We start from the raw sequence: 26,826 nt of genomic DNA, 5'->3' as shown, positions 1-26,826 counted from the left end.
ACACTCTGTTTTTGCTCTTGTCCTCACCCTCCCCTTTTCCATTCCAACCTCCTCTACATGACACGAACAGGGATAGATACATACTGGTGGTGAAGGGTTTGTCAGGAGCCAGGAAGAGTCTATGGGTGTGATAACCTCAGAGACATGGCAGTGAAAGAGGCAGGAGTTAGTTTGGGCAGAGAGAGAAGATAACACAGAAAAGAAACAGCTACTGTGAAAGAAGACAGACTTCCCCGTTGCCTGCCTGTCTCACCGGCACTCGATAAACCACTGTCTGATCTGCTCCTGCAGGGTTTCCCGTAGGTCAGGGCCGTCCACGGCACGCACAGACTCCTTGATGCTGACCAGGGCCCTCTGGTACTCAGCCTCATTCTCCTCTTGGACCAGCCTGCGAGTCGTCTCCACCTGCTGGGCCTTCAGCTGGGCCACGCTGGGCCTCTGCTGCTGCTGCTCTGGAGGGACCTGAGGACCAGACACAGCTATAGAGATTAGTGGGGTGAGGCAGGGAGGCAGCTTAAGCCCCACCCTCTTTAACATATCTATCAACGAATTGGCGAGGGCACTAGAACAGTCTGCAGCACCCGGCCTCACCCTACTAGAATCTGAAGTCAAATGTCTACTGTTTGCTGATGATCTGGTGCTTCTGTCTCTGACCAAGGACGGCCTACAGCAGCTCCTAGATCTTCTGCACAGATTCTGCCAGACCTAGGCCCTGACAGTAAATCTCAATAATGGTGTTCCAAAAAAGGTCCAGTCGCCAGGACCACAAATACAAATTCCATCTAGACACCTTTGCCCTAGAGCACACAAAAAATGATACATACTTTGGCCTAAACATCAGCGCCACAGGTAACTTCCACAAAGCTGTGAACGATCTGATAGACAAGGACCATCAAAAGGAGCATAAAATTCAACATACCAATTAGGATCTGGCTAAAAATACTTGAATACTTCAATCAGCCCATTGCCCTTTATGGTTGTGAAGTCTGGGGTCCGCTCACCAACCAAGAATTCACAAAATGGGACAAACACCAAATTGAGACTCCGCATGCAGAATTCTGCAAAAATATCCTCAGTGTACAACGTAGAACACCAAATAATGTATGCAGAGCAGAATTAGGCCGATACCCGCTAATTATCAAAATCCAGAAAGATTTTCTACAACCACCTAAAAGGAAGCGATTCCCAAACCTCCCATAACAAAGCCATCACCTACAGAGAGATGAACCTGGAGAAGAGTCCCCTAAGCAAGCTGGTCCTGGGGCTCTGTTCACAAACACAAACACACCCCACAGAGCCTCAGGACAGCAACACAATTAGACCCAACCATATAATGAGAAAACAAAAATATAATTACTTGACACATTGGAAAGAATTAACAGTGGCAGAATACCTGACCACTGTGACTGACCCAAACTTAAGGAAAGCTTTGACTAAGTACAGATTTAGTGAGCATAGCCTTGTTATTGAGAAAGGTCGTCATAGGCAGACCTGGCCAACAAGAGAAGACAGGCTATGTGCTCACTGCCCACAAAATGAGGTGGAAACTGTGCAGCACTTCCTAACCTCTTGCCAAATGTATGACCATATTAGAGACACATATTTCCCTCAGATTACACAGATCCACAAAGAATTTGAATCCAAATCCAATCCAATCCCAGCAGCAAGATGTGTGACCTGTTGCCACAAGAAAAGGGCAACCAGTGAAGAACAAACACCTTTTATTTGCCTTTTGTAATTTAACTATTTGCACATTGTTACAACAATGTCTATAGACATAATATCACATTTGAAATGTTTTTATTCTTTTGTAACTTTTGTGAATGTAATGTTTACTGTTTTAATGTTTATTTCCCTTGCTTAGGCAATGTTTCCCATGCCAATAAAGCCCCTTAAAGAGAGAGACAGACAGACAGACAGACAGGGAAACAGATTTAGCACAAAGGGAAGATAAACATAGTTACCATGGCACCAAGGCTTGTCTGGTTATCACCACTGGTACTGATTGGCTGACCTTCCCAATACAGACGTGTCTGTGTTTATTGACTCAGAGTAACCCTGCCCCTTTGTTACCCAACACAGTCCTGGTAGAGGGAACAGTGAACAAGTACACCCACCATTCCCAGAAATATCATCTCCTCCAGCCGTTCTCTCCTGGTCCTCTTCCTCTGACTGTAGCCCCGCCAAACCTGGAACATACCAGAACAACAGGACAGCTAGGACACAACACAGGACACCTAGAACACACCAGAACAACAGGACAGCTAGGATACAACACAGGACACCTAGAACACACCAGAACAACAGGACAGCTAGGACACAACACAGGACACCTGGAACATACCAGAACAACAGAACAGCTAGGACACAACACAGGACACCTAGAACACACCAGAACAAGAGGACAGCTAGGACACAACACAGGACACATAGAACACACCAGACAAACAGGACACCTAGAACACAAAAATACATACCTAGAACCCAAATCAAGACACACATAGAACATAAAACGAGACAAGTAGAACACAACACAAGGGGATAGACAAAAGGGGATTTTATAACCAGCATGCCCATACTGCATTGCATGAACAGCTGAGAGCTGAGCAGAGCCCGACAAATGCCAAACACTCAGGACCCGGGGGCTGGCAGGCAGCTAACATCCAGGAGACAGACACTCAGGACCCGGGGGCTGGCAGGCAGCTAATATCCAGGAGACAGACACTCAGGACCCGGGGGCTGGCAGGCAGCTAACATCCAGGAGACAGACACTCAGGACCCGGGGGCTGGCAGGCAGCTAATATCCAGGAGACAGACACTCAGGACACGGGGGCTGGCAGGCAGCTAACATCCAGGAGACAGACACTCAGGACCCGGGGGCTGGCAGGCAGCTAACATCCAGGAGACAGACACTCAGGACCCGGGGGCTGGCAGGCAGCTAATATCCAGGAGACAGACACTCAGGACACGGGGGCTGGCAGGCAGCTAACATCCAGGAGACAGACACTCAGGACCCGGGGGCTGACAGGCAGCTAACATCCAGGAGACAGACGCTACTCATGATAACACCTGCCCCCCCCCCCCCCCCCCCCCGTAGAAGAGACCCCTCTCTTTGTTTGGTCTGCTACAATACATTCCACATAGACGAGGAATGTAACTCTACTGCAGGGAGGAATGAGCCTCTATGTATCAGTCACAGTGGTGGTGTCATCTGATATAAAAGTAGTGTCCTGTTCTACCAAGGTGCTGCTTACAAAGTCAGGTTTGTCTAACAGTGTTTGGTCGATACCGTCCCTTGTGCAAGACAGGGATTAACATTGACCCAGCGCTCTGACCTGAACATGAACCCTAACAGGTCAGGTCAACAGAACCACTTGTCACTACCTCAGCCATGACACATTATTATAACGATACATGATCCAACCTCTCCATAAAATATCTACACACCCGATTCCTCCGTGAAAGCAATGTGCCCAGCGGCTTTGTTAGGCCAGAGATGGTTTACACTTGGGCCGATGAGAGAGAATGGTGGGGGGGAACTGAAAGGGAGTCTGAATTTTAGGTGTTTGTTTCCATGACCTTGCTGATCATGTAATGTGATGACCCCGCGTTTTGACATCTGGGTGTCAGTACGAGAACATCTAGGTGGTACTCTGGTTCTGAACCAACCAACAACAGAGAGGTGACATTGAGATAACATTGTTCAGATGGAGTCTCCATACAAAGTAAAAGCAGCCATCGATCTGGACTTGGACTCAGTCCAAGTGTCTAGCAGAGTTTTATACAGATGGTATTCTGTTACCCATCTTTGAGCAATTCATCAAGAGGTGGTTTGGCTTTGACTGGAGAGAGTGGGATGAACTACAACCCTCTGACTAGAGAGAGTGGGATGAACTACAGCCCTCTGACTAGAGAGAGTGGGATGAACTACAGCCCTCTGACTAGAGAGAGTGGGATGAACTACAACCCTCTGACTAGAGAGAGTGGGATGAACTACAACCCTCTGACTAGAGAGAGTGGGATGAACTACAACCCTCTGACTAGAGAGAGTGGGATGAACTACAGCCCTCTGACTAGAGAGAGTGGGATGAACTACAGCCCTCTGACTAGAGAGAGTGGGATGAACTACAACCCTCTGACTAGAGAGAGTGGGATGAACTACAGCCCTCTGACTAGAGAGAGTGGGATGAACTACAACCCTCTGACTAGAGAGAGTGGGATGAACTACAACCCTCTGACTAGAGAGAGTGGGATGAACTACAACCCTCTGACTAGAGAGAGTGGGATGAACTACAACCCTCTGACTAGAGAGAGTGGGATGAACTACAGCCCTCTGACTAGAGAGAGTGGGATGAACTACAGCCCTCTGACTAGAGAGAGTGGGATGAACTACAACCCTCTGACTAGAGAGAGTGGGATGAACTACAGCCCTCTGACTAGAGAGAGTGGGATGAACTACAACCCTCTGACTAGAGAGAGTGGGATGAACTACAACCCTCTGACTAGAGAGAGTGGGATGAACTACAACCCTCTGACTAGAGAGAGTGGGATGAACTACAACCCTCTGACTAGAGAGAGTGGGATGAACTACAGCCCTCTGACTAGAGAGAGTGGGATGAACTACAACCCTCTGACTAGAGAGAGTGGGATGAACTACAACCCTCTGACTAGAGAGAGTGGGATGAACTACAACCCTCTGATTAGAGAGAGTGGGATGAACTACAACCCTCTGACTAGAGAGAGTGGGATGAACTACAACCCTCTGACGAGAGAGAGTGGGATGAACTACAACCCTCTGACTAGAGAGAGTGGGATGAACTACAACCCTCTGACTAGAGAGAGTGGGATGAACTACAACCCTCTGACTAGAGAGAGTGGGATGAACTACAACCCTCTGACTAGAGAGAGTGGGATGAACTACAACCCTCTGACTAGAGAGAGTGGGATGAACTACAACCCTCTGACTAGAGAGAGTGGGATGAACTACAACCCTCTGACTAGAGAGAGTGGGATGAACTACAGCCCTCTGACTAGAGAGAGTGGGATGAACTACAACCCTCTGACTAGAGAGAGTGGGATGAACTACAGCCCTCTGACTAGAGAGAGTGGGATGAACTACAACCCTCTGACTAGAGAGAGTGGGATGAACTACAACCCTCTGACTAGAGAGAGTGGAATGAACTACAGCCCTCTGACTAGAGAGAGTGGGATGAACTACAGCCCTCTGACTAGAGAGAGTGGGATGAACTACAACCCTCTGACTGGAGAGAGTGGGATGAACTACAACCCTCTGACTAGAGAGAGTGGGATGAACTACAACCCTCTGACTAGAGAGAGTGGGATGAACTACAACCCTCTGACTAGAGAGAGTGGGATGAACTACAACCCTCTGACTAGAGAGAGTGGGATGAACTACAACCCTCTGACTAGAGAGAGTGGGATGAACTACAACCCTCTGACTAGAGAGAGTGGGATGAACTACAACCCTCTGACTAGAGAGAGTGGGATGAACTACAACCCTCTGACTAGAGAGAGAGGGATGAACTACAACCCTCTGACTAGAGAGAGTGGGATGAACTACAACCCTCTGACTAGAGAGAGTGGAATGAACTACAGCCCTCTGACTAGAGAGAGTGGGATGAACTACAACCCTCTGACTAGAGAGAGTGGGATGAACTACAGCCCTCTGACTAGAGAGAGTGGGATGAACTACAACCCTCTGACTAGAGAGTGGGATGAACTACAACCCTCTGACTAGAGAGAGTGGGATGAACTACAACCCTCTGACTAGAGAGAGTGGGATGAACTACAACCCTCTGACTAGAGAGAGTGGGATGAACTACAACCCTCTGACTAGAGAGAGTGGGATGAACTCCAACCCTCTGACTAGAGAGAGTGGGATGAACTACAACCCTCTGACTAGAGAGTGGGATGAACTACAACCCTCTGACTAGAGAGAGTGGGATGAACTACAGCCCTCTGACTAGAGAGAGTGGGATGAACTACAGCCCTCTGACTAGAGAGAGTGGGATGAACTACAACCCTCTGACTAGAGAGAGTGGGATGAACTACAACCCTCTGACTAGAGAGAGTGGGATGAACTCCAACCCTCTGACTAGAGAGAGTGGGATGAACTACAACCCTCTGACTAGAGAGTGGGATGAACTACAACCCTCTGACTAGAGAGAGTGGGATGAACTACAACCCTCTGACTAGAGAGAGTGGGATGAACTACAACCCTCTGACTAGAGAGAGTGGGATGAACTACAACCCTCTGACTAGAGAGAGTGGGATGAACTACAACCCTTTGTGACCATATTAAAGTAAATTTCCAGTGAAAATCTCACTTTTAAAAGTTAACTCATACTCAAATAATGTTGTTAACTCATCCAATACTTGTATTTGTGGACAAAGTATAAATTGGGGGAAAAAACACTTTAAAAAAACAACTCAAACAGACCATTTCAAAAATGCTTATTATTTCCTTATAGAGGATGATGTCATCATCCTGAGGATGAGCTGGCCAGTCAGTGGTCTACTTACATGAATATTTTTAATGCCCACACCATTCCAACACAGAAAAGCTGCATTTTAACATACTTAATAAATGAAAAAGGAAAACTATTTCACTCATGTTGTAATTAACTATAAGTAATATTTCATAGAAATCTGGAAACACTGGACAGTTACTTTAACCCAGTTAATCAGCTTCCCTGACTGTTGGCTGTGTCTTTAGTGGTTCACTCGTATTAAAACATCAGTCAGTACTGTTCAACAGCAATTGGAGATGTTGGCCTGGTATTGAAAGTAAAGTTTGCGGACAAAATATGACAAACGAAACAATAAGTATACTACACTCCTTACCTTCTGAATGCATGTGGCAGCCTGGTCGGGGTCCAGGGTGCTGATGGGTGTTTGGCTCTTGGCCTGGCTCCCTTCTTCCTCAGCCTGCCGTATCTCCTTCATGAAGCGATGCCTGAGCCGACCCTGCCGTGCCCGCTCACAAACCTGAAGGACCCGAACAGCTTCCTCCAGACACATGGTCTGAACCGACACCTCCTGACACAGACAGCAGTATAGACGTAAGAGGGACAGGACCTCAACACTGTGAGATTAATGTTAACCTCCTCCCCAGGCATACAACTTGGGGAAGAAGCATCTGGTGTGTGAGACTAGAGTAATGTTAACCTCCTCCCCAGGCATACAACTTGGGGAAGAAGAATCTGCTGTGTGAGACTAGAGTAATGTTTAATATTTTATTCTACATCCACACTATATATCTAGGCTGAGGTATCCGTATTTATTTTAATGAATTGCATGATAACAATTGTAATAATTTCTTACATAAGGGAGTCTGATAGTGTGTTTCTCTAACCTGCTCAACCTGTTCAATGTGTCCCCCTTTAGCCATGACATGAGCCAGCATCTTCTGTCTGTCCCGCAGCACACGCATCTTCTCTCTCACAAAATACTGAGGGATGGGCACCTCCAGGTCCTCCTGCAAAATATAATATTGCATAAATATTTCTCTGTCGTTGTGTGTGATTCAAAAGGTTGAATCTCTGAGTTAAAGGGGTGAGTTCCAAATACTTTGAAAATGACTGTCAGGATACAGAAACTCCTTTTCCTCATTCCCCCTTCACGTCCTATCACTCAGTCCCCAGTACAGTACCACTGACTCACAGGTGTCAGCTTGAGGTCCTGCAGCACATCATCAAAGTAGTGGAACTCTGAGAACTCCAGCTCCACCATCTCGTTCTTGAGCTCCAGGATTCTACCCATCACGCCGTCCAACACGTGCCTGACCATGCGTCTCTTCTGGGGGTGAACTATCTGGTCGTAGACAGCCTCCAGGCTGCGGAAGATCTGCAGGTACTTCAGGTAGAAGGTGGCCAGGCCCTGGAAGACCTGCAGCCGGTCCTTCAGCGGCCGAGGGGCAGTGGGAGGGTGCTCATCCACCAGAAGGTCCTCCAAGGCTCCATGGGCCTGGACCCACATCCTGGTGTAGGAGCTGAGGAGAAGGACAAGGAGGAGAAGGGGAAAGAGAAGCAGAAGGGAGAGTGAAGGAGGAGGAGGAGAAGGGAGAGTGAAGGGGAAAGAACAGGAGGAGAGAGAAGGTGAAGGGGAAACAGAAGGAGGAGGGGAAGGAGAAGGAGGAGGGGAAGGAGGAGAAGGGAGAGTGAAGGGGAAAGAACAGGAGGAGAGAGAAGGTGAAGGGGAAACAGAAGGAGGAGGGGAAGGAGAAGGAGGAGGGGAAGGAGGAGAAGGGGAAGTGAAGGAGGAAGAGAAGGGAGAGCGAAGGGGAAGGGCATATCGTATGTGGGTGGACATATTGGACATATTTCGAGGGGAGGGTTCTCTTTCTTACTATGTCTGGCTCTTTCTCTATCCCTTTTCTCTCTTACTTTTCTGGACGGATCAAGGCCAAGGTAGAACCGTCACCTGCTTCAGGATAGCTGCCCTTGGCAAAGCTGTCTCTCCAGGTAATGTCTGATAAGTACCATTAAAAGGATTGAAGGATTCTAACACCTATTTCTTGCACTTTGCAGTAGATTGTCAATAACCCTCTCTTTGTCATGCAGTAACTGGCAGGTGGTATGTCAGTCAAAACCTTCAAACAAGCCTAACACCACCTGGCTAAAACACCTGGGAATGAGAGGGGTGCACTTGTCTTCTTGGTCATAGTTGATATTTACTGTAGGTATAAAAATACCTTCCTACCTCAGCCTAGCTGTTGTAAAAATGTGAGTTTGTTGACACATAGAACAATCAATGCCATGAAGAAAACAAAAATGGCCGCTAGATATCCCTAATGTCACTCCCTAACAGCCATCAACAAATATCCATTATAGGCCTACAGATGTAGGATCTTAATTTGACCCATATTGTCGCAGCAAAATAATCCTGTAGCAACAGGATTTTTAACAGATTTTAACATTTAGTCCATAATCTGGCCAAAAGTAGGCTACAAGAAAAGTGCAATACTGTTAATGTAACTGTGTGTTAATGTAGGGTTTCAGTTAATTTATGTGAATCACAAAGCTCAACTGCATTTCCTGCGGTGCTGGAAAATTCTCAGCAACAAAACAAAGAGTGATCAAATTACGCTCCTACATCTGTAAACATGTAATTATTTTCTCTTTTAACTTTTAACATAGTTGCTGCCTCTGTATATCTAAAAGAGCTGAGGCTTACAATGGTGTTACCATGCTCCTTTCATATTCCTATGAGGCCTATGTCATTACCCCAAAGGCAGCATTTCCATGGCCCACTCTTGTTAAGGGACTGGTTGAATCAAAGCTGCCAGGGGTCAGTGGGTGGGAATGGGGGAGGTGTAGTGAGGACTAGGCTGAAAGGACATTTCTGAGGGGGACATTACAATAAAAATGAGAGGGTGTTGGGGAATTCAACCAGATACCCAACTAGTGCCCAGGCAACAACGCTGTTAAGTCAAAATAATTCAAAGGACCCCCAATGAAACCCAAAAACCTACAAGGTCAACAAATCACAAAGGCTTAAACCGGTCAGGTGACCAGGAAATAAAGGATTAGGCTTTATTTTGTTTGTTTTGTTTCACATGTCCTCAGTGAGTAGACATATATCTGTGAATAAAGCTGTGTGGTAACATTTCAGTAACAACATCTAGGGATGGGAAATATAGCTCAGACTAACTGCTTTTGAAATGCTTAGCCAGGTTGATACAAACATGACTGTCTGTTGTTATGGGAACAGCAAAACACAATGTAGACTTCCTCTCTCTTTCGCAAACTGCTGCTCTCCCATAGCCCTTTTAATAGTCAGGAAATCATAAAGGAAGTAGGACCACAACTGAGTAAGTGGTTGACTCTGTTTAGAGTTGTGCAGTGCCTCTCCTGGAAATGTCTGTGGGTGTCATTTGGATCTTTCCAAGTGTCCTATAGGCCTATATAGTCTAGCCACAACATTGGTTACAGAATTTGCACAATATGAGATACATAATGTAGATAAAACAAAATAGAATACCTGTGTGACATTCTTGAGTGTAATTCCACGAGCTATGTTTCCAATAGAATTGTGAGTTCCGTTTTTCTTGATGCACTATAAGGCTAACCTAAGGTAACCTAAGGTTAATGCACAAGCATTGCATTGGGCGGCAGGTAGCCTAGTGGTTAAAACGTACTAGAAACCGAAAGGTTGTAAAATCGAATCCCCGAGTTGACAAGGTAAAAATCTGTCGTTCTTCCTCTGAACAAGGCCGTTAACCCAATGTTCCTAGGCCGTTATTGAAAATAATAACTTGTAAATAAAAAATTACGCATCTGATAAAATTGAAAACATCTCACTTTAATTTCCAAATTAAAAAAATGGGTATTTAATGATAATAGCTATATTTACGTTATTCTAGGGGAAACACCGCTGTTCTAGATCGGTTCCATCCTTGGGATGTTCAGACTCCGAAACCGTTCGGCAGTCAAAACATGGGTCAGACAGGTGCTTTGGAGACAAGGTTCAAATCTCTATCACACAAAACAGGAGCCAATAACATCGCATTTGATGTGGGAAAATATCGTCACACTCTCAAATAACACAGAATAAGATTATAATTTTAAACACGAATCATTTTAGATTTTTAATTAATAAAATCTCACTGAAGATGCCATACTATACCTATTTTTCAATTTAAAGACTTCGCCAAAAAAGTTATGCGCTTCCCATCGACTGAAGCGTGTTTGCTTTCTTGCTGTGTGCGCGCCAGAGCGTCTAGCAACGAAACGCCACGCCTGCGCAATGAGGTTTGACCAAACGATAGCTCGTGTCGTTTAGAACTATAGCAGAAGAGATGTTGCTCTCACTTTTACCGGCAGCAAATTCATTTATACAGAGCCTTCCTTTCTCTTTTTTCATTCTACATTTTCCCAAGTTGTTTTTCTAAAGTTGTTGACAATATTTAGTCAACATTACCAGCACATGTAAAGAAAGACACGTCACTATATGCACGCTTAGGCAAATGAGCTGGCTGAACAGAGATGTATGGCTTTCTAATGTGCAATATCAGCATACTGTAACATTCTATTTGCAGTGAACGCATCAATAGATCCTAAGGACATCCTTTATCCCGGTGGTCCCCCAAAACAAAGGCTGATTATGAGTGCTATATGATCCGTCATGCGTGCCTGCCATGGTATATTGAATAACTGAATGGTGAGATAGACAGTAACATACAGGTGCTACAGCCTGTTGAAATGAACTTTCCACACGTTCACTAATGGCTACATCAAAAGTAGCAGATAGGCTAATGTTTGAAGTGGAACGGTATTTCAGATAACTTTTATATAAACTCATCTTATCAATGATCCACAGTTAAATGTCATTTTCCGCTGACGTGTTTTACATCATTAAAATAGAGGTTTAAGGACACAACATGGGCAGTTATGTAGCCAACTGTAAACTCATAAGGTGGAAGGGAGAGGGGTGCTTTTTACCGAATCTCACTGGATTCCCCTCTGACGGGCCCAAGCCAGGTGGGAACAACCTCAGAAAGTACCCGAATCTGGCGTTGGCTTGCAGGACATCAGAGACTGGCCCTGATGGTTCTGTCAGATGCAGTGAGGATGCACATGCATTGTTCAACCAGGTGCAGCACCCTGGCTTTGTCAGTCAGACACAATCTATCTACTGTATCAAATTCCCTGGCAAACAAACATCCATCCTTCCTTTCTAAAATTACACAATACATTGGCAAATATTTCAATGAATGAAATTTCACATTGTGCTTTTTTATATGGCATATGGTAAGATGTCTTGCCAAAATCAAGATAACAAGAGCCAAGCTGGCATAGGGCCTATGTGTTTAAACTCATCCCAGTAAGGCAGGTGAACAGGTGAGCTCCTAAAGAACGCCAAGCCTTTGAGTTTGTTCCAAGAAAGGTTAAAAAATATATAGTTAAACACCAAAAACATTCACCTACCAAGTGTTCCAACTTTAACCACGTGCAGGTCAAATAAAGGAGTGTCTCTTCTGTCTAGATCATCTGTTTGCATGAATTCCTCCATCCTCAGTTTGCCTAGAAGGCAAAGTAATCAAATTTTCACACCAATCTTTTATGCGCGCACTCAGGTCACTCCAAATGGAATTTGGTTAACAGAGAGCCTTATTAGGGAATTTGGTAATGAACCCCTTTATTTTTTATCTACATCAGGTGAACTTGTCGCTTGCATTTACTTTCTACATTTTAGGCATCATTTTAAAGGAGCAATTAGGGCGAAGTGCCTTGCTCAGGGGTACATCTACAGATGTTTCACCTAGTCAGCTCAGGAATTCGAACCAACACCCTTTCAGTTAGTGCTCCAAAGCTCTTAACCGCTAGGCTACCTCCCGCCGTGGATACCAGTTGTATGTCTCTGCATCCAGAATGATAGAGGTAGTTTAGTGAGCCAATGCTAACCAGCGCTAGCGCAATGACTGCTAGCATGTGACTGGATGGTTGGCTGCAACCGTGCTAACGCTAGTTAGTAACTTCCTTCAAACTGCAGGCAGATATAAAAATGGTATGCACAAGTTCATCTGACTCTGGTGAAGTAGATAAAGGGCTTCATTGCCAAATTTCAGAAGTATCCCTTTAAAGATGTGAATACATTTGTTTTTTAAATTCCTTTATTTAGCTAGGCAAGTCTGTTAAGAACAAATTCTTATTTTCAATGACGGCCTAGGAACAGTGGGTTAACTGCCTGTTCAGGGGTAGAATGACAGATGTGTACCTTGTCAGCAACCTTTCGGTTACTAGTCCAACGCTCTAACCACTAGGCTACCCTGCTGCCTGCACATTATTATATAGGCCTATTAATGCTTTCAAAATTATGTTTAAAAGTAGGCATAGACAATAATTCAGTGTAAAACATAGCCCACTGGCTAACAGTTTCTTGTAAATATTTTACATTGATTTTAGTCAATTATCTACCAATATTCTAATGAATTTAGCATAGGCTACTAAATTATAATAATATCATGATAATATATGGCCCTACAGAAAAGCTCGTCAATCTATTATAAGAAATGTCCCCTAAAGAATTCAGCACCAACGCACCACCAGTATCGGAAGGTGATGGAATGCAAAGCAGCATACGCACTCCGTAGCCCACTGACTTTCAAATTGGACGTCAGGCTTTTCAGTACTCGGACACAAATAACTAACTACTATTTATATCTCTATTATGTTGGTGGGAGTGGAAATCCGATGTTTCGCAAATCCGTCGATTCCATTGTTTTTTTTTGCTGAAACCTCAATGAATCAGTTTTACCAAGCTGCCTAGTTGCCCTAGTAGGCGTTGCTCTCTGCAGTATTTAACAAGTGCACCGGGACAAAGCGAGTTAGTCTCGACAGAGCAGGAACCCGAGAGCTCTTCAGTCAATTTGCGTATAACCTACAGACTTCAATGGGCCTACTATAACCTCAATATTGACACCAGTCTAGGGACTCTCAAAAGCATTCAAGGGGACATTCTGTGCAATTTCTGTGTTGACGGAGTTACAAAGGACACCGAAAGGCCTTTTGTAAGTAACCTTTAAATAACACTACCCATAGTGCATTTTATCCTACTTTTTCACTGACAGAAAATAAAATACATTTAGTTTTCATAGGTTATTATACTTTTTATAACTGGCATGTTATATGTTTGTTATTTGTTAGTTTTTCTTGAGTTTAGAAAACGAATACTTTGACATTACCCAACCATTCCACGGCGCTGAGATTTGTTGTGCTCTGAAGTTGTCATACATTTGTAAAAACGCCCCGGGTCTCACAGTTGGGGGTGTGGATTAACAGTGGGTTCTATCGGATTAACAGTGGGTTATATCCCCGCAGACTGGTCTACATTCAAACAGATCTAGATTGCCCTGTATGTAAGCAAATGATACGGCAATGGATAGACGCACCTAAATTGTGCACAATAACGTTCTTTAAAAAAAATCTTAACATATTGCATTATAGCTGACAGGTAGAGGTATAGCGTGTTCAGGAACTGTGGGTCTGTTTATGTGAATAAATCACGCATCAAATAATTAATGGAAAAGTTCTGTAGTTTATAGTGTGTATTTCCGTTAACAAAAGTCGTTTATAGTAGGACAACATTCATCTACTGTATCTTCAGAAGACTTATGCACAATCACTAAAATCCCACTTAAGACTGACCCATTTTGGTCATTCACATATTCAGCAGGCTATATGCTGGATGGACACCGTTAAGAGCCTACATTTCAATGCATTAATTTAGTACAGATGGTGGCAGAATTTTCACTGTGAAAAAGAGTGGGGAGAGAGAAATGTGTGTATGTGTGTGTGTGTGTGTGGGGGGGGGGGGGGGGGGGGTATAGTTCCTTGGAGGAGGAGGAGGGAAACAGTTTAAAGTTGCAGGGTTTCTTCTGAGACAAGAACTAGAAGGGGGATTGAGAGGGAGAGGGAGGATGGAGAGGGGTAGGGAAGATGGAAAGGGGAAGGGAGAGGGGTGGGAGAGGAGAGGGGGAAGGGAGATGGAGAGGGGGAAGGGAGATGGACAGGGAGATGGGGAGGGAGATGGACAGGGAGAGGCGGAGGGAGATGGACAGGGAGATGGACATGGAGATGGACAGGGAGATGGACAGGGAGAGGGGGAGGGAGATGGACAGGGAGATGGACATGGAGATGGACAGGGAGATGGACAGGGAGATGGACAGGGAGGTGGACAGGGAGATGGACATGGAGATGGACAGGGAGATGGACATGGAGATGGACAGGGAGATGGACAGGGAGCTGGACAGGGAGATGGACATGGAGATGGACAGGGAGATGGACATGGACAGGGAGATGGACAGGGAGCTGGACAGGGAGATGGACAGGGAGCTGGACAGGGAAATAGACAGGGAGATGGACAGGGAGAGGGAGTGTATTATGCAGAGAGGAAAAAGCAGAAAAGACAGAGATGGAGAAAGACAGAAAAACAGTGAGAAAGACTGAGAGACTGAAAGACTCGGAGACTGAGAGACTGAGAGACTGGGAGACTGAGAGACTGGGAGACTGAGAGACTGAGAGACTGGGAGACTGAGAGACTGAGAGACTGGGAGACTGAGAGACTGAGAGACTGAGAGACTGGGAGACTCGGAGACTGAGAGACTGGGAGACTGGGAGACTGGGGGACTGGGAGACTGAGAGACTGAGAGACTGAAAGACTGGGAGACTGAAAGACAGAGAGACTGAGAGACTGGGAGACTGAGAGACTGGGAGACTGAGAGACTGGGAGACTGAGAGACTGAGAGACTGAGAGACTGAGAGACTGGGAGACTGGGAGACTGAGAGACTGGGAGACTGGGAGACTGAGAGACTGGGAGACTGAGAGACTGGGAGACTGAGAGACTGAGAGACTGAGAGACTGGGAGACTGAGCAGCTGAGAGACTGGGAGACTCGGAGACTGAGAGACTGGGAGACTGGGAGACTGGGAGACTGAGAGACTGGGAGACTGAGAGACTGAAAGACTGGGAGACTGAAAGACTGGGAGACTGAAAGACAGAGAGCCTGGGAGACTGGGAGACTGAGAGACTGAGAGACTGGGAGACTGAGAGACTGGGAGACTGAGAGACTGGGAGACTGGGAGACTGAAAGACAGAGAGACTGGAAGACTGAAAGACTGAGAGACTGGGAGACTGAGAGACTGGGAGACTGAAAGACTGGGAGACTGGGAGACTGAGAGACTGAGAGACTGGGAGCGAGAAAGAGAGTGGAGGTTGTGTATAATATGTGTATACAGTATGTTTGTTTGTGTGTGTGTGAGTACGTGAGTGTATGTGAGTGTGTTTGTGTGTGTCTGTGGTAGGATGTAATATTGGGGTGTGGTGGTGAGAGACGCTGTGTCCACACGGGCAGCTCTTTGTGCCCTAGACGGTGCTAGCTGCCCTGGGGCCACTGAGGGCTAGAGGGAGGACAAGGGAACCAGGTGAAGAGCCACTCTGTTTGACCAGTGAAAACACAACAGATTTACAAGGACTGGGGTCCTCAAAAGGGCCGCTGTGTTTTATGGCAGGTGGAGATGCAGCGTTTAATGTTATCCATTCCCAAATGGATGGAGGTGGGATTGACGGCAGTAACAACACCAAGCTTTCTGCAGCTTTTGTTATTATGTGACCCACCTCTCCCAAATGGGTCAGGCTTTTAGTTTTCATCTGTCAGGGATTTAAGGTCATCTTAAAGACAGCTGTCTATCTACTCATGTTACCCACAATGCTTTTAAGGATATATGGTAATTCTGTTAGATGAACAAACATCTGGCTAATGTTATAAGCAAATAAAGAAACGATTAAGTTGTTTGATGGTTAAATCCAGTTCATCCGTTTCAATTGCATTTATATTAGTTCTATTTGTTTTACAGACATTAGGTATAAACTCTGAACATGTCTGAACATATCTTATAAAGTATAAACTCTGAACATGCCTTATAAGGTATAAACTCTGAACAGTCTGAACATGTCTTATAAAGTATAAACTCTGAACATGTCTTATAAGGTATAAACTCTGAACATGCCTTATAAGGTATAAACTCTGAACATGCCTTATAAGGTATAAACTCTGAACAGTCTGAACATGTCTTATAAAGTATAAACTCTGAACATGTCTTATAAAGTATAAACTCTGAACATGTCTTATAAGGTATAAACTCTGAACAGTCTGATTTTGTCTTATGAAGTGCTGTATTCCATGAAACAGGCAGTAAAAGCCAAGTCGTGAGAGGTTTTATCAGTGTGTGAAGGGCTACCCAGCAGCACCAGTTGCATCCTGTGTTCTCTGGTCTCATCTGATGTGAATCTCTCTGGCTCGCTTCACATCTCTCTCTCAACAACACGGCCCTCTGACCCCTCACCCTGGAACTGTCGGTTCAAAGGAAAGGGTCATGACATGATGCCGGTTCACTGTTTCTAGTGAAGAACGGGACCGTTCACCTTCCATACCTTCCATAGACAGACACACACACACACACACACACACACACACATGCACACATACACACACACACGCACACACACACACACACACACACACACACACACACACACACACACACTCCATCCTGTCCATATCTCAATCGCAGGGTATGTTTCCCTGTCCGTGAAGTGAGGTATTCCTGGGTCGCATTGAAAGCGTCAGTACTCTCTTCACTCTCTTTGTGCTCAAGGCTAAGTGAATGACGTTGAGAGGTCCTTGTGAGGTTGGGAGGTCCCTATTTCACAAAATGGATGTACACAAATACAATGGACTCATAAATGTCCATGTTCCACATGTACCTACAGTATTAAATTATATTTATTTGATTTAGCTTAAAATGGACCATGCCACAGTTACATTTGAAAGTGGTATAATCTGAAAAGCACTTTATTTTGATTTAGTAATAAATCATTTACTGGTTTACTTCAGTTCATAATTCAGTGGTAATACAGGCATAGTTGAAATAGTCCCTCAGCTCCCAGTTTGCAGTAGTCAGATTGGTCTCAGATGTGAGAATCTGTCTGTCTTAGACCATGATAACTCCTCCTTTGGCAGCGATGGCCCCAATCCTGCTTGTTATTTATGTACTTGGAGGAACTCTGCTGGTAATTGATGGACTAGGTAGGAGGAACTTTGATTGTTACTGATGGACTAGGTAGGAGGAACTCTGCTTGTAATTGATGGACTAGGTAGGAGGAACTCTGCTTGTAATTGATGGACTAGGTAGGAGGAACTTTGATTGTTATCGATGGACTAGGAGGAACTCGGGAGTCCTGAGGAATGTCTCTGTCTAATGAACTAGAGGGAAAACATTGAGAACATTCCTGGACACAGCATGCGATCGGTCGAACCCCCTGACATCCCACCATGCCGCCTCGGACAGAGGCGCCATGCCCATGGGAAGCACAGGGGACATGACCCTCAGATTTATCCTGTAATAAAAAATACAAAAAAGTCTCTTTAACACTACTAGCCACCTTGCAATTGTATGAAGTTGGCTTTAGCTATTCCAGATATGTTCCCAATCCCCCAACCCAGTAACTAGCTACCCAGAAGCCATTTCGGGTTATCAATCTAGTTGGAGTAGCTAGCTTGTCTAAAACCATCTTAGCTGGAATGCTGGCTGGCAAGGTTGGAAGACTTTAGAAAAGCAACCAATAACTAAATGTACTGAATAAGTCACACACCTTTCAATCTGTTACCCAGATTTTAGCATATTTAGTTTCTTTACAGTAATTTACAGTAAGGGTACAGACAGCTCATGTAGGTATGCTTAGATATGCAGAAAAATAAATATATATATTTTTTACGTAGAATTAAGCATGGAAAATGCTGTTTCAGGAGTTTGGAAAATGGGAGATTCTCCAACTTCAGGACCACCTAGCCCCCCCCCCCCCCCCCCCAGACATCATCACATACTTTTTACCCTCAGATTTCGGGGGTCATTGACGCCCCTGGCCTCTTGAGATGTTTTAGATAACGCCTGTTGTCCCTCTAAAGAAATGATTGTTTGACATATTTGGTCCATATGTTTGTGTGGTCACCCAGCAAATGTCTTGTTTTGCAAATGGACATATTTCCCCTCATACAGCCCCTCAGTTGATCCATTTGTTTTGCGCAAACTCTAACCAGCTAACTTCTTGCTTTACAGATTGTGGATTCTGTCTTTTTCACAACACGGCCTTCCCCCTACTGCGGTGAACGCCACCATGAGTCTGAGTGTGAACGAGCTGACGGAGCTGATGGAGATGTGGTCGGAGCTTAACTTCACAGGGGACAACATGTCATCCCACCACGTAGAGGCTCTGCTGTGCCCGGCTGGGTTCAGCCACGCGGCGGTGCTCTACACCCTCTCTGTCCTCTACATCTTCATCTTCCTGGTGGGCCTGGCCGCCAACACCCTGGTGGTGTGGGTCAACCTCCGCTCAGAGAGGAACCGTTTTGAAACCCACCTGTACATCCTCAACCTGGCTGTGGCTGACCTCTGTGTGGTGGCTACTCTCCCAGTCTGGGTCAGCTCGCTGCTACAGCGCGGCCACTGGCCCTTCGGCGAGGCCGTCTGTAAGATCACCCACCTGGTGTTCAGCGTCAACCTCTTCGGGAGTATCTTCTTCCTCACCTGTATGAGCGTGGACCGCTACCTGTCCGTGGCGCTATTCGGAGACGGAGGGAACAGCCGCAGGAAGAAGGTGGTGCGGAGGGTGATCTGTATCCTGGTTTGGCTGCTGGCACTGGCCGCCTCCGTCCCAGACACTTACTTTCTCCAGGCGGTCAAGTCCACACACTCTGACGCCACCCTGTGCCGGCCCGTCTACCCCACTGACAACCCCCGAGAGTGGATGGTGGGCATCCAGCTTAGCTTCATCATCCTGGGCTTCGCCATCCCGTTCCCAGTCATCGCTGTCTTCTACCTGTTATTAGCAAGCTCCATTGGCAACGCCAACCCGCCCGGCTCCAGCGCCAACTCAAACCAGGAGCGCCGCATCAGGTGAGTGTCCCCCTTACACACACACACACAGACAAACACACACACACACACACACACACACACACACACACACACACACACACACACACACACACACACACACACACACACACACACACACGCACGCACACATGCACACACAAACACGCACACACACACGCACAAACACACGCATGCGCGCACACATGCACACACACGCACACACGCACACACACACACACACACACACACACACACACACACACACACACACACACACACACACACACACACACACACACACACACACACACACACACACACACACACACATACACTTTATAAATCCAATCAATGATTAATCAATGATTATTTTCAGCCGGAAGATCATCCTGACCTACATTGTGGTGTTCCTGGTCTGCTGGCTGCCCTACCACGGAGTCCTATTGGTCGACACTTTATCTCTCCTCAACGTCCTGCCCTTCAGCTGCAGGCTGGAGAACTTCCTGTATGTGTCCCTCCACCTGACCCAGTGCTTCAGCCTCATCCACTGCTGCATCAACCCCGTCATTTATAACTTCATCAATAGAAACTACCGTTACGACCTCATGAAGGCCTTCATCTTCAAGTATTCCACCAAGACGGGCCTGGCCAAGCTCATTGACGCATCACATGTGTCCGAGACAGAGTACTTGGCCGTGGCGGCGGTGGAGAATAACGTGTGATTGGCCCGCTGGGAGAGGAAAATTGTCCCTGAGGGGAAAATTGTCTTGGACACACAGAGGTGATGTCACACAACTCACAGAGAACTGACTCTCTACCAAACGGACTCTATTTAAGGCCTGCTGAATGGGCTGAACAGTTAACTGACTGAATGCAGTCCCTGGGAAGGACATCTCAAGCACATTAGACGCACTGTAAAAGACCAAGACCAAATATGCTCTGTTTCAGTGTAACTCCCGTTTTGTTGTAATTTCCCCCTTTTTGAGTGAGTTTGGTTAACTTCTCCCTTTCTGAGTGAGTTTGGTTAACTTCTCCCTTTCTGAGTGAGTTTGGTTAACTTCTCCCTTTCTGAGTGAGTTTGGTTAACTTCCCCCTTTCTGAGTGAGTTTGGTTAACTTCCCCCTTTCTGAGTGAGTTTGGTTAACTTCCCCCTTGCCTAGTAACAGGGGTGGGGGGTCTTCTTGAGAAAGCACTTCTTCTGAACTGGAGACTTGGTGTCACCCAAACAGATGGTTCAACGACACCGTAAACACACACACACACACACACACACACACACACACACACACACACACACACACGCACGCACACATGCACACACAAACACGCACACACGCACAAACACACGCATGCGCGCACACATGCACACACACGCACACACGCACACACACACACACACACACACACACACACACACACACACACACACACACACACACACACACACACACACACACACACACACACATACACTTTATAAATCCAATCAATGATTAATCAATGATTATTTTCAGCCGGAAGATCATCCTGACCTACATTGTGGTGTTCCTGGTCTGCTGGCTGCCCTACCACGGAGTCCTATTGGTCGACACTTTATCTCTCCTCAACGTCCTGCCCTTCAGCTGCAGGCTGGAGAACTTCCTGTATGTGTCCCTCCACCTGACCCAGTGCTTCAGCCTCATCCACTGCTGCATCAACCCCGTCATTTATAACTTCATCAATAGAAACTACCGTTACGACCTCATGAAGGCCTTCATCTTCAAGTATTCCACCAAGACGGGCCTGGCCAAGCTCATTGACGCATCACATGTGTCCGAGACAGAGTACTTGGCCGTGGCGGCGGTGGAGAATAACGTGTGATTGGCCCGCTGGGAGAGGAAAATTGTCCCTGAGGGGAAAATTGTCTTGGACACACAGAGGTGATGTCACACAACTCACAGAGAACTGACTCTCTACCAAACGGACTCTATTTAAGGCCTGCTGAATGGGCTGAACAGTTAACTGACTGAATGCAGTCCCTGGGAAGGACATCTCAAGCACATTAGACGCACTGTAAAAGACCAAGACCAAATATGCTCTGTTTCAGTGTAACTCCCGTTTTGTTGTAATTTCCCCCTTTTTGAGTGAGTTTGGTTAACTTCTCCCTTTCTGAGTGAGTTTGGTTAACTTCTCCCTTTCTGAGTGAGTTTGGTTAACTTCTCCCTTTCTGAGTGAGTTTGGTTAACTTCCCCCTTTCTGAGTGAGTTTGGTTAACTTCCCCCTTTCTGAGTGAGTTTGGTTAACTTCCCCCTTGCCTAGTAACAGGGGTGGGGGGTCTTCTTGAGAAAGCACTTCTTCTGAACTGGAGACTTGGTGTCACCCAAACAGATGGTTCAACGACACCGTAAACACACACACACACACACACACACACACACACACACACACACACACACACACACACACACACACACACACACACACACACACACACACACACACACACACACACACACACACACACACACACACACACACACACACACACACACACACACACACACTTCCCCCTGCCCTGGTCAGAGCCACAGCGGAGGGAGACGAGGTGCTCTCCCTGCCAGTGTTTATGTGAGCAGGCAGTCAGTCAACCAGACTCCATTACCCTGAAGGACCTGCCACTGAATCAAGCCACTGTGTTTACATGGAAATCAGGAATGTCAAACGGACTGACAGCCGAGACCAGAGTCAAAACTCTAAAGCTCTATTTTATTTTGTATTCTTTATTCTGATCCCCATCAGCTGACTCTTAAGCAACTTCTGGTCTTCACCGGGGCCATAAAAAAGACATTACAAACACGAAAGCCAATCTGTAGAATGTGAGAAGTAGATGTATGTATGTTGATGTGTGTATGATGGTTAGTGAGGTGTCAATGTGAGAAGTAGATGTATTCATGTTGATGTGTGTATGATGGTTAGTGAGGTGTCAATGTGAGAAGTAGATGTATTCATGTTGATGTGTGTATGATGGTTAGTGAGGTGTCAATGTGAAGCCAGGAGAATCCATCCAGTCCCAAACACTCCTCTAGATGACGCATTTAGAAAGTATTGGTGCTTAGTATGTAGAATGAAGGAGTAGACTTTCAAATCCACATTATTAGATCATTGTTTATTCTGTAAATATCATATTTATATATTTGTTGATCTGTAGGTGCAGTGATTTTGTGAAGTTTTGTGAAACGGAATCAATGAAGGTGTGCTTTCTGTGTAATGTTTAAAAATGTCAGTTCTGCTACTGTTTAAAATAATGTACCATTAGTTCTATTTCAGTTATCTTGTTCTTTTTGTTCAACTCGTTTGCATTTATTTCACCACACAAAAGAAAAACAGCCAATGTGTGTACATTTCAGTCACAACCTGCAAATCATTTGCAACTCTTTTTGAATTTGCAAACGCAGTTTCTTGCCAGTCAGTGGATGTTTTTACGCTCTTGTGTAAAATAACAAATAAATGCACAAAACTGTTTATTATCGCCTCAAACTTCTTTGTCTGAGAGGGGAATATTTGTGTTTTGGAATGTATAGAATGCTCTTCTAGAACATGTGTCTGTGTGTGTTCTAGAATGTATGGGGTGTGTTCTCTTCCAGAACAACATGTGTCTGTGTGTGTTCTAGAATGTATGGGGTGTGTTCTCTTCCAGAACAACATGTGTCTGTGTGTGTTCTAGAATGTATGGGGTGTGTTCTCTTCCAGAACAACATGTGTTTGTGTGTGTTCTAGAATGTATGGGGTGTGTTCTCTTCCAGAACAACATGTGTCTGTGTGTGTTCTAGAATGTATAGGTTGTGTTTTCTTCCAGAACAACATGTGTTTGTGTGTGTTCTAGAATGTATAGGTTGTGTTTTCTTCCAGAACAACATGTGTTTGTGTGTGTTCTAGAATGTATGGGGTGTGTTCTCTTCCAGAACAACATGTGTCTGTGTGTGTTCTAGAATGTATAGGTTGTGTTTTCTTCCAGAACAACATGTGTTTGTGTGTGTTCTAGAATGTATGGGTTGTGTTCTCTTCTAGAACAACATGTGTCTGTGTTTGTTCTAGAATGTATGGGTTGTGTTTTCTTCCAGAACAACATGTGTCTGTGCGTGAGTGGCAGAACCTAATCAGGACCAACTGTGCTCCACCCCAGTTATTCCCTGTAGTTTGTGTCTGGATGAAGAGAAACCCCAGGTGTTCACCAAGTCAGTTAACCGTGTCAATGACAGACCTTTCTACCCACCGGGGGCTGAAGCTGCACCAACTGTGTGTAAATGACACTGTCCTGGTAGAACCCTGTTTAACCAGCTGATGGGAAGAAAGAAAAACACATGTAAGTTATTGAACACATCTCTTCTTTTCCACAACATACAGTAACCTTGTTAAAACCGTGTTTATCCCAAAGAACTCTGCATATATGGGGTAGTTTATATGTTTAGCTGCTGCAGATTCAGGACATGAAAGGAGAAATATTGAAATGACATTTAATCATGTTTCTCCAATAACAACAACCAAGACATGATATTTAATAAACACACAAACAAACCACCTCCCTGGTGGGAACTATGCTCTTCCAGTAGGGTTGTCCCCCGTGTCAGGGGCTGTCGCATCCACATTAGCCCAGTGGAGTGTGATGATCCCTGGGGCAACAGACAGACTGACTGACAGTGGCTCCTGACTGGCTCCTGGAGGATTCCTCCAGCCCTGTCTAAACTTGTCCCCTACCCCAGGGGCCTCAGGCTAGGCTTGTTGCGTGGAGTAGCAGGTAGGCAGAGAGGCCGCGTTCTGGCAGGAGACAGAATGATGTTTGAAAGCTTACAAGTTAGCTGTTACATGGATTGTTATGAGAGTTGACTCAGAACCTGGTTTAGGGATATCTGGGGACATGAGTATCTGGTTTCCAACTGGTTTTCAGGGTTAACTAGTTTGGCATCTACCCAGCCTGTCCCAATCAAGCACTTTCCACTATGTATAAGATTCTATAGGAGAACATACAGAAAGAGGCATGACAGTCAGGGCATTAAGACACATCCAGTAAGACAACAGCTAAGACGAACCCCTGTGCTATTTCACTGTTTCACTCTCCCGTCCAAACATCAATGGGGACTTCCAGAACAACGCCAGAGAGGTCTAAGAGCATCGCACCCTCTCCTGTGTGAGGGCCTCCTGAATGGACTGATCGTGGGAGCAGTGTGCGTCTGAATGCCAAAGGCCTCCGTGGCGGCACAGCCATGTAGCAGAACAAACAGCCTTTCACTGTATCCTCATTCCTCCTGGGACACAGAAAAGCAGGCGGTGTGTGTGTATGAGTGGTTGTGTGTGTGTGTGTGGATTCCTCGTTCTCACGGCCATGAATGTGGCAGTGAAACAGCGATCTGATCCACTGTCAGATCAGTCTCCCAGGAGGTATGGGCTCATTATCCAACCCCACTCCTCCACCCCTCATCACCCCCTCCCTCATCCTCCCATCCTCACCCCCCCCCCATCCTCCCTCATCCTCCCATCCTCCCTCATCCTCCCATCCTCCCACATCCTCCCATCCTCCCATCCTCCCTCATCCCTCATCCTCCCCCATCCTCCCTCATCCTCCCACATCCTCCCATCCTCCCTCATCTTCCCTCATCCTCCCACATCCTCCCATCCTCCCTCATCCTCCCATCCTCCCACATCCTCCCTCATCCTCCCACATCCTCCCATCCTCCCTCATCCTCCCACATCCTCCCATCCTCCCACATCCTCTCATTCTCCCACATCCTCTCATCCTCCCATCCTCCCTCATCCTCCCACATACTCCCATCCTCCCTCATCCTCCCATCCTCCCTCATCCTCATTGGTATCATGAGGATAGTCAGAGCTGAAACAATAGTGGGTAGATAAGACTCTTCATTGGTATCATGAGGATAGTCAGAGCTGAAACAATAGTGGGTAGTTCAGACTCTTCATTGGTATCATGAGGATAGTCAGAGCTGAAACAATAGTGGGTAGATAAGACTCTTCATTGGTATCATGAGGATAGTCAGAGCTGAAACAATAGTGGGTAGTTCAGACTCTTCATTGGTATCATGAGGATAGTCAGAGCTGAAACAATAGTGGGTAGTTCAGACTCTTCATTGGTATCATGAGGATAGTCAGAGCTGAAACAATAGTGGGTAGTTCAGACTCTTCATTGGTATCATGAGGATAGTCAGAGCTGAAACAATAGTGGGTAGTTCAGACTCTTCATTGGTATCATGAGGATAGTCAGAGCTGAAACAATAGTGGGTAGATAAGACTCTTCATTGGTATCATGAGGATAGTCAGAGCTGAAACAATAGTGGGTAGATAAGACTCTTCATTGGTATCATGAGGATAGTCAGAGCTGAAACAATAGTGGATAGTTCAGACTCTTCATTGGTATCATGAGGATAGTCAGAGCTGAAACAATAGTGGATAGTTCAGACTCTTCATTGGTATCATGAGGATAGTCAGAGCTGAAACAATAGTGGGTAGTTCAGACTCTTCATTGGTATCATGAGGATAGTCAGAGCTGAAACAATAGTGGGTAGGTCAGACTCTTCATTGGTATCATGAGGATAGTCAGAGCTGAAACAATAGTGGGTAGATAAGACTCTTCATTGGTATCATGAGGATAGTCAGAGCTGAAACAATAGTGGGTAGTTCAGACTCTTCATTGGTATCATGAGGATAGTCAGAGCTGAAACAATAGTGGGTAGGTCAGACTCTTCAATGGTATCATGAGGATAGTCAGAGCTGAAACAATAGTGGGTCGATCAGACTCTTCATTGATATCATGAGGATAGTCAGAGCTGAAACAATAGTGGGTAGATAAGACTCTTCATTGGTATCATGAGGATAGTCAGAGCTGAAACAATAGTGGGTAGATAAGACTCTTCATTGGTATCATGAGGATAGTCAGAGCTGAAACAATAGTGGGTAGATAAGACTCTTCATTGGTATCATGAGGATAGTCAGAGCTGAAACAATAGTGGGTCGATCAGACTCTTCATTGGTATCATGAGGATAGTCAGAGCTGAAACAATAGTGGATAGTTCAGACTCTTCATTGGTATCATGAGGATAGTCAGAGCTGAAACAATAGTGGGTAGTTCAGACTCTTCATTGGTATCATGAGGATAGTCAGAGCTGAAACAATAGTGGGTAGGTCAGACTCTTCATTGGTATCATGAGGATAGTCAGAGCTGAAACAATAGTGGGTAGATAAGACTCTTCATTGGTATCATGAGGATAGTCAGAGCTGAAACAATAGTGGGTAGTTCAGACTCTTCATTGGTATCATGAGGATAGTCAGAGCTGAAACAATAGTGGGTAGGTCAGACTCTTCATTGGTATCATGAGGATAGT

General features: G+C 45.6%; 2 protein-coding genes across 6 annotated transcripts in view; one reads left to right on the top strand and one right to left on the bottom strand.

Moving 5' to 3' along the window:
* The window catches only part of LOC110495609 (dynein regulatory complex protein 11), a 58,293-nt gene extending 44,507 nt beyond the window's left edge, over window positions 1-13,786 (bottom strand). For 4 of the 5 annotated variants that reach the window (XM_036951823.1, XM_036951826.1, XM_036951824.1 and 1 more), the window contains exons 1-6: window positions 13,706-13,786; window positions 7,684-8,011; window positions 7,376-7,498; window positions 6,865-7,059; window positions 2,118-2,189; window positions 254-462 (exon numbers count right to left, since the gene is read on the bottom strand). In XM_036951823.1, the coding sequence (XP_036807718.1) occupies window positions 254-462; window positions 2,118-2,189; window positions 6,865-7,059; window positions 7,376-7,498; window positions 7,684-8,011; window positions 13,706-13,752 (974 nt within the window). In that variant the 5' untranslated portion in view covers window positions 13,753-13,786. Of the gene's footprint in view, window positions 1-253; window positions 463-2,117; window positions 2,190-6,864; window positions 7,060-7,375; window positions 7,499-7,683; window positions 8,012-10,002; window positions 10,739-13,705 lie in introns of those variants that run through there. The other variant, XM_036951825.1, reaches the window with a different exon arrangement.
* On the top strand, window positions 13,148-20,720 carry LOC118941094 (atypical chemokine receptor 3-like). Its single transcript, XM_036951828.1, has 3 exons — window positions 13,148-13,531; window positions 18,638-19,474; window positions 19,833-20,720. The coding sequence occupies exons 2-3, from the start codon at window positions 18,696-18,698 to the stop codon at window positions 20,176-20,178; spliced, it is 1,125 nt and encodes a 374-aa protein (XP_036807723.1). The 5' UTR covers window positions 13,148-13,531; window positions 18,638-18,695; the 3' UTR covers window positions 20,179-20,720.
* Window positions 20,721-26,826: the final 6,106 nt, after the last annotated feature.

Source organism: Oncorhynchus mykiss, chromosome 18 (assembly GCF_013265735.2).
Source record: "Oncorhynchus mykiss isolate Arlee chromosome 18, USDA_OmykA_1.1, whole genome shotgun sequence".
Classification (NCBI taxonomy): Eukaryota; Metazoa; Chordata; class Actinopteri; order Salmoniformes; family Salmonidae; genus Oncorhynchus; species Oncorhynchus mykiss.
The sequence above is the reverse complement of the archived record's forward strand: the minus strand, read 5'-3'. Positions and strand labels throughout refer to the sequence as shown.

Excerpts from the sequence above, each read along its gene's own strand:
- LOC118941094 (XM_036951828.1), top strand. The coding sequence starts at position 18,696 with ATGAGTCTGAGTGTGAACGAGCTGACGGAGCTGATGGAGATGTGGTCG. Across the intron at positions 19,475-19,832 it reads AACCAGGAGCGCCGCATCAG|CCGGAAGATCATCCTGACCT; the intron begins GTGAGTGTCCCC and ends GATTATTTTCAG.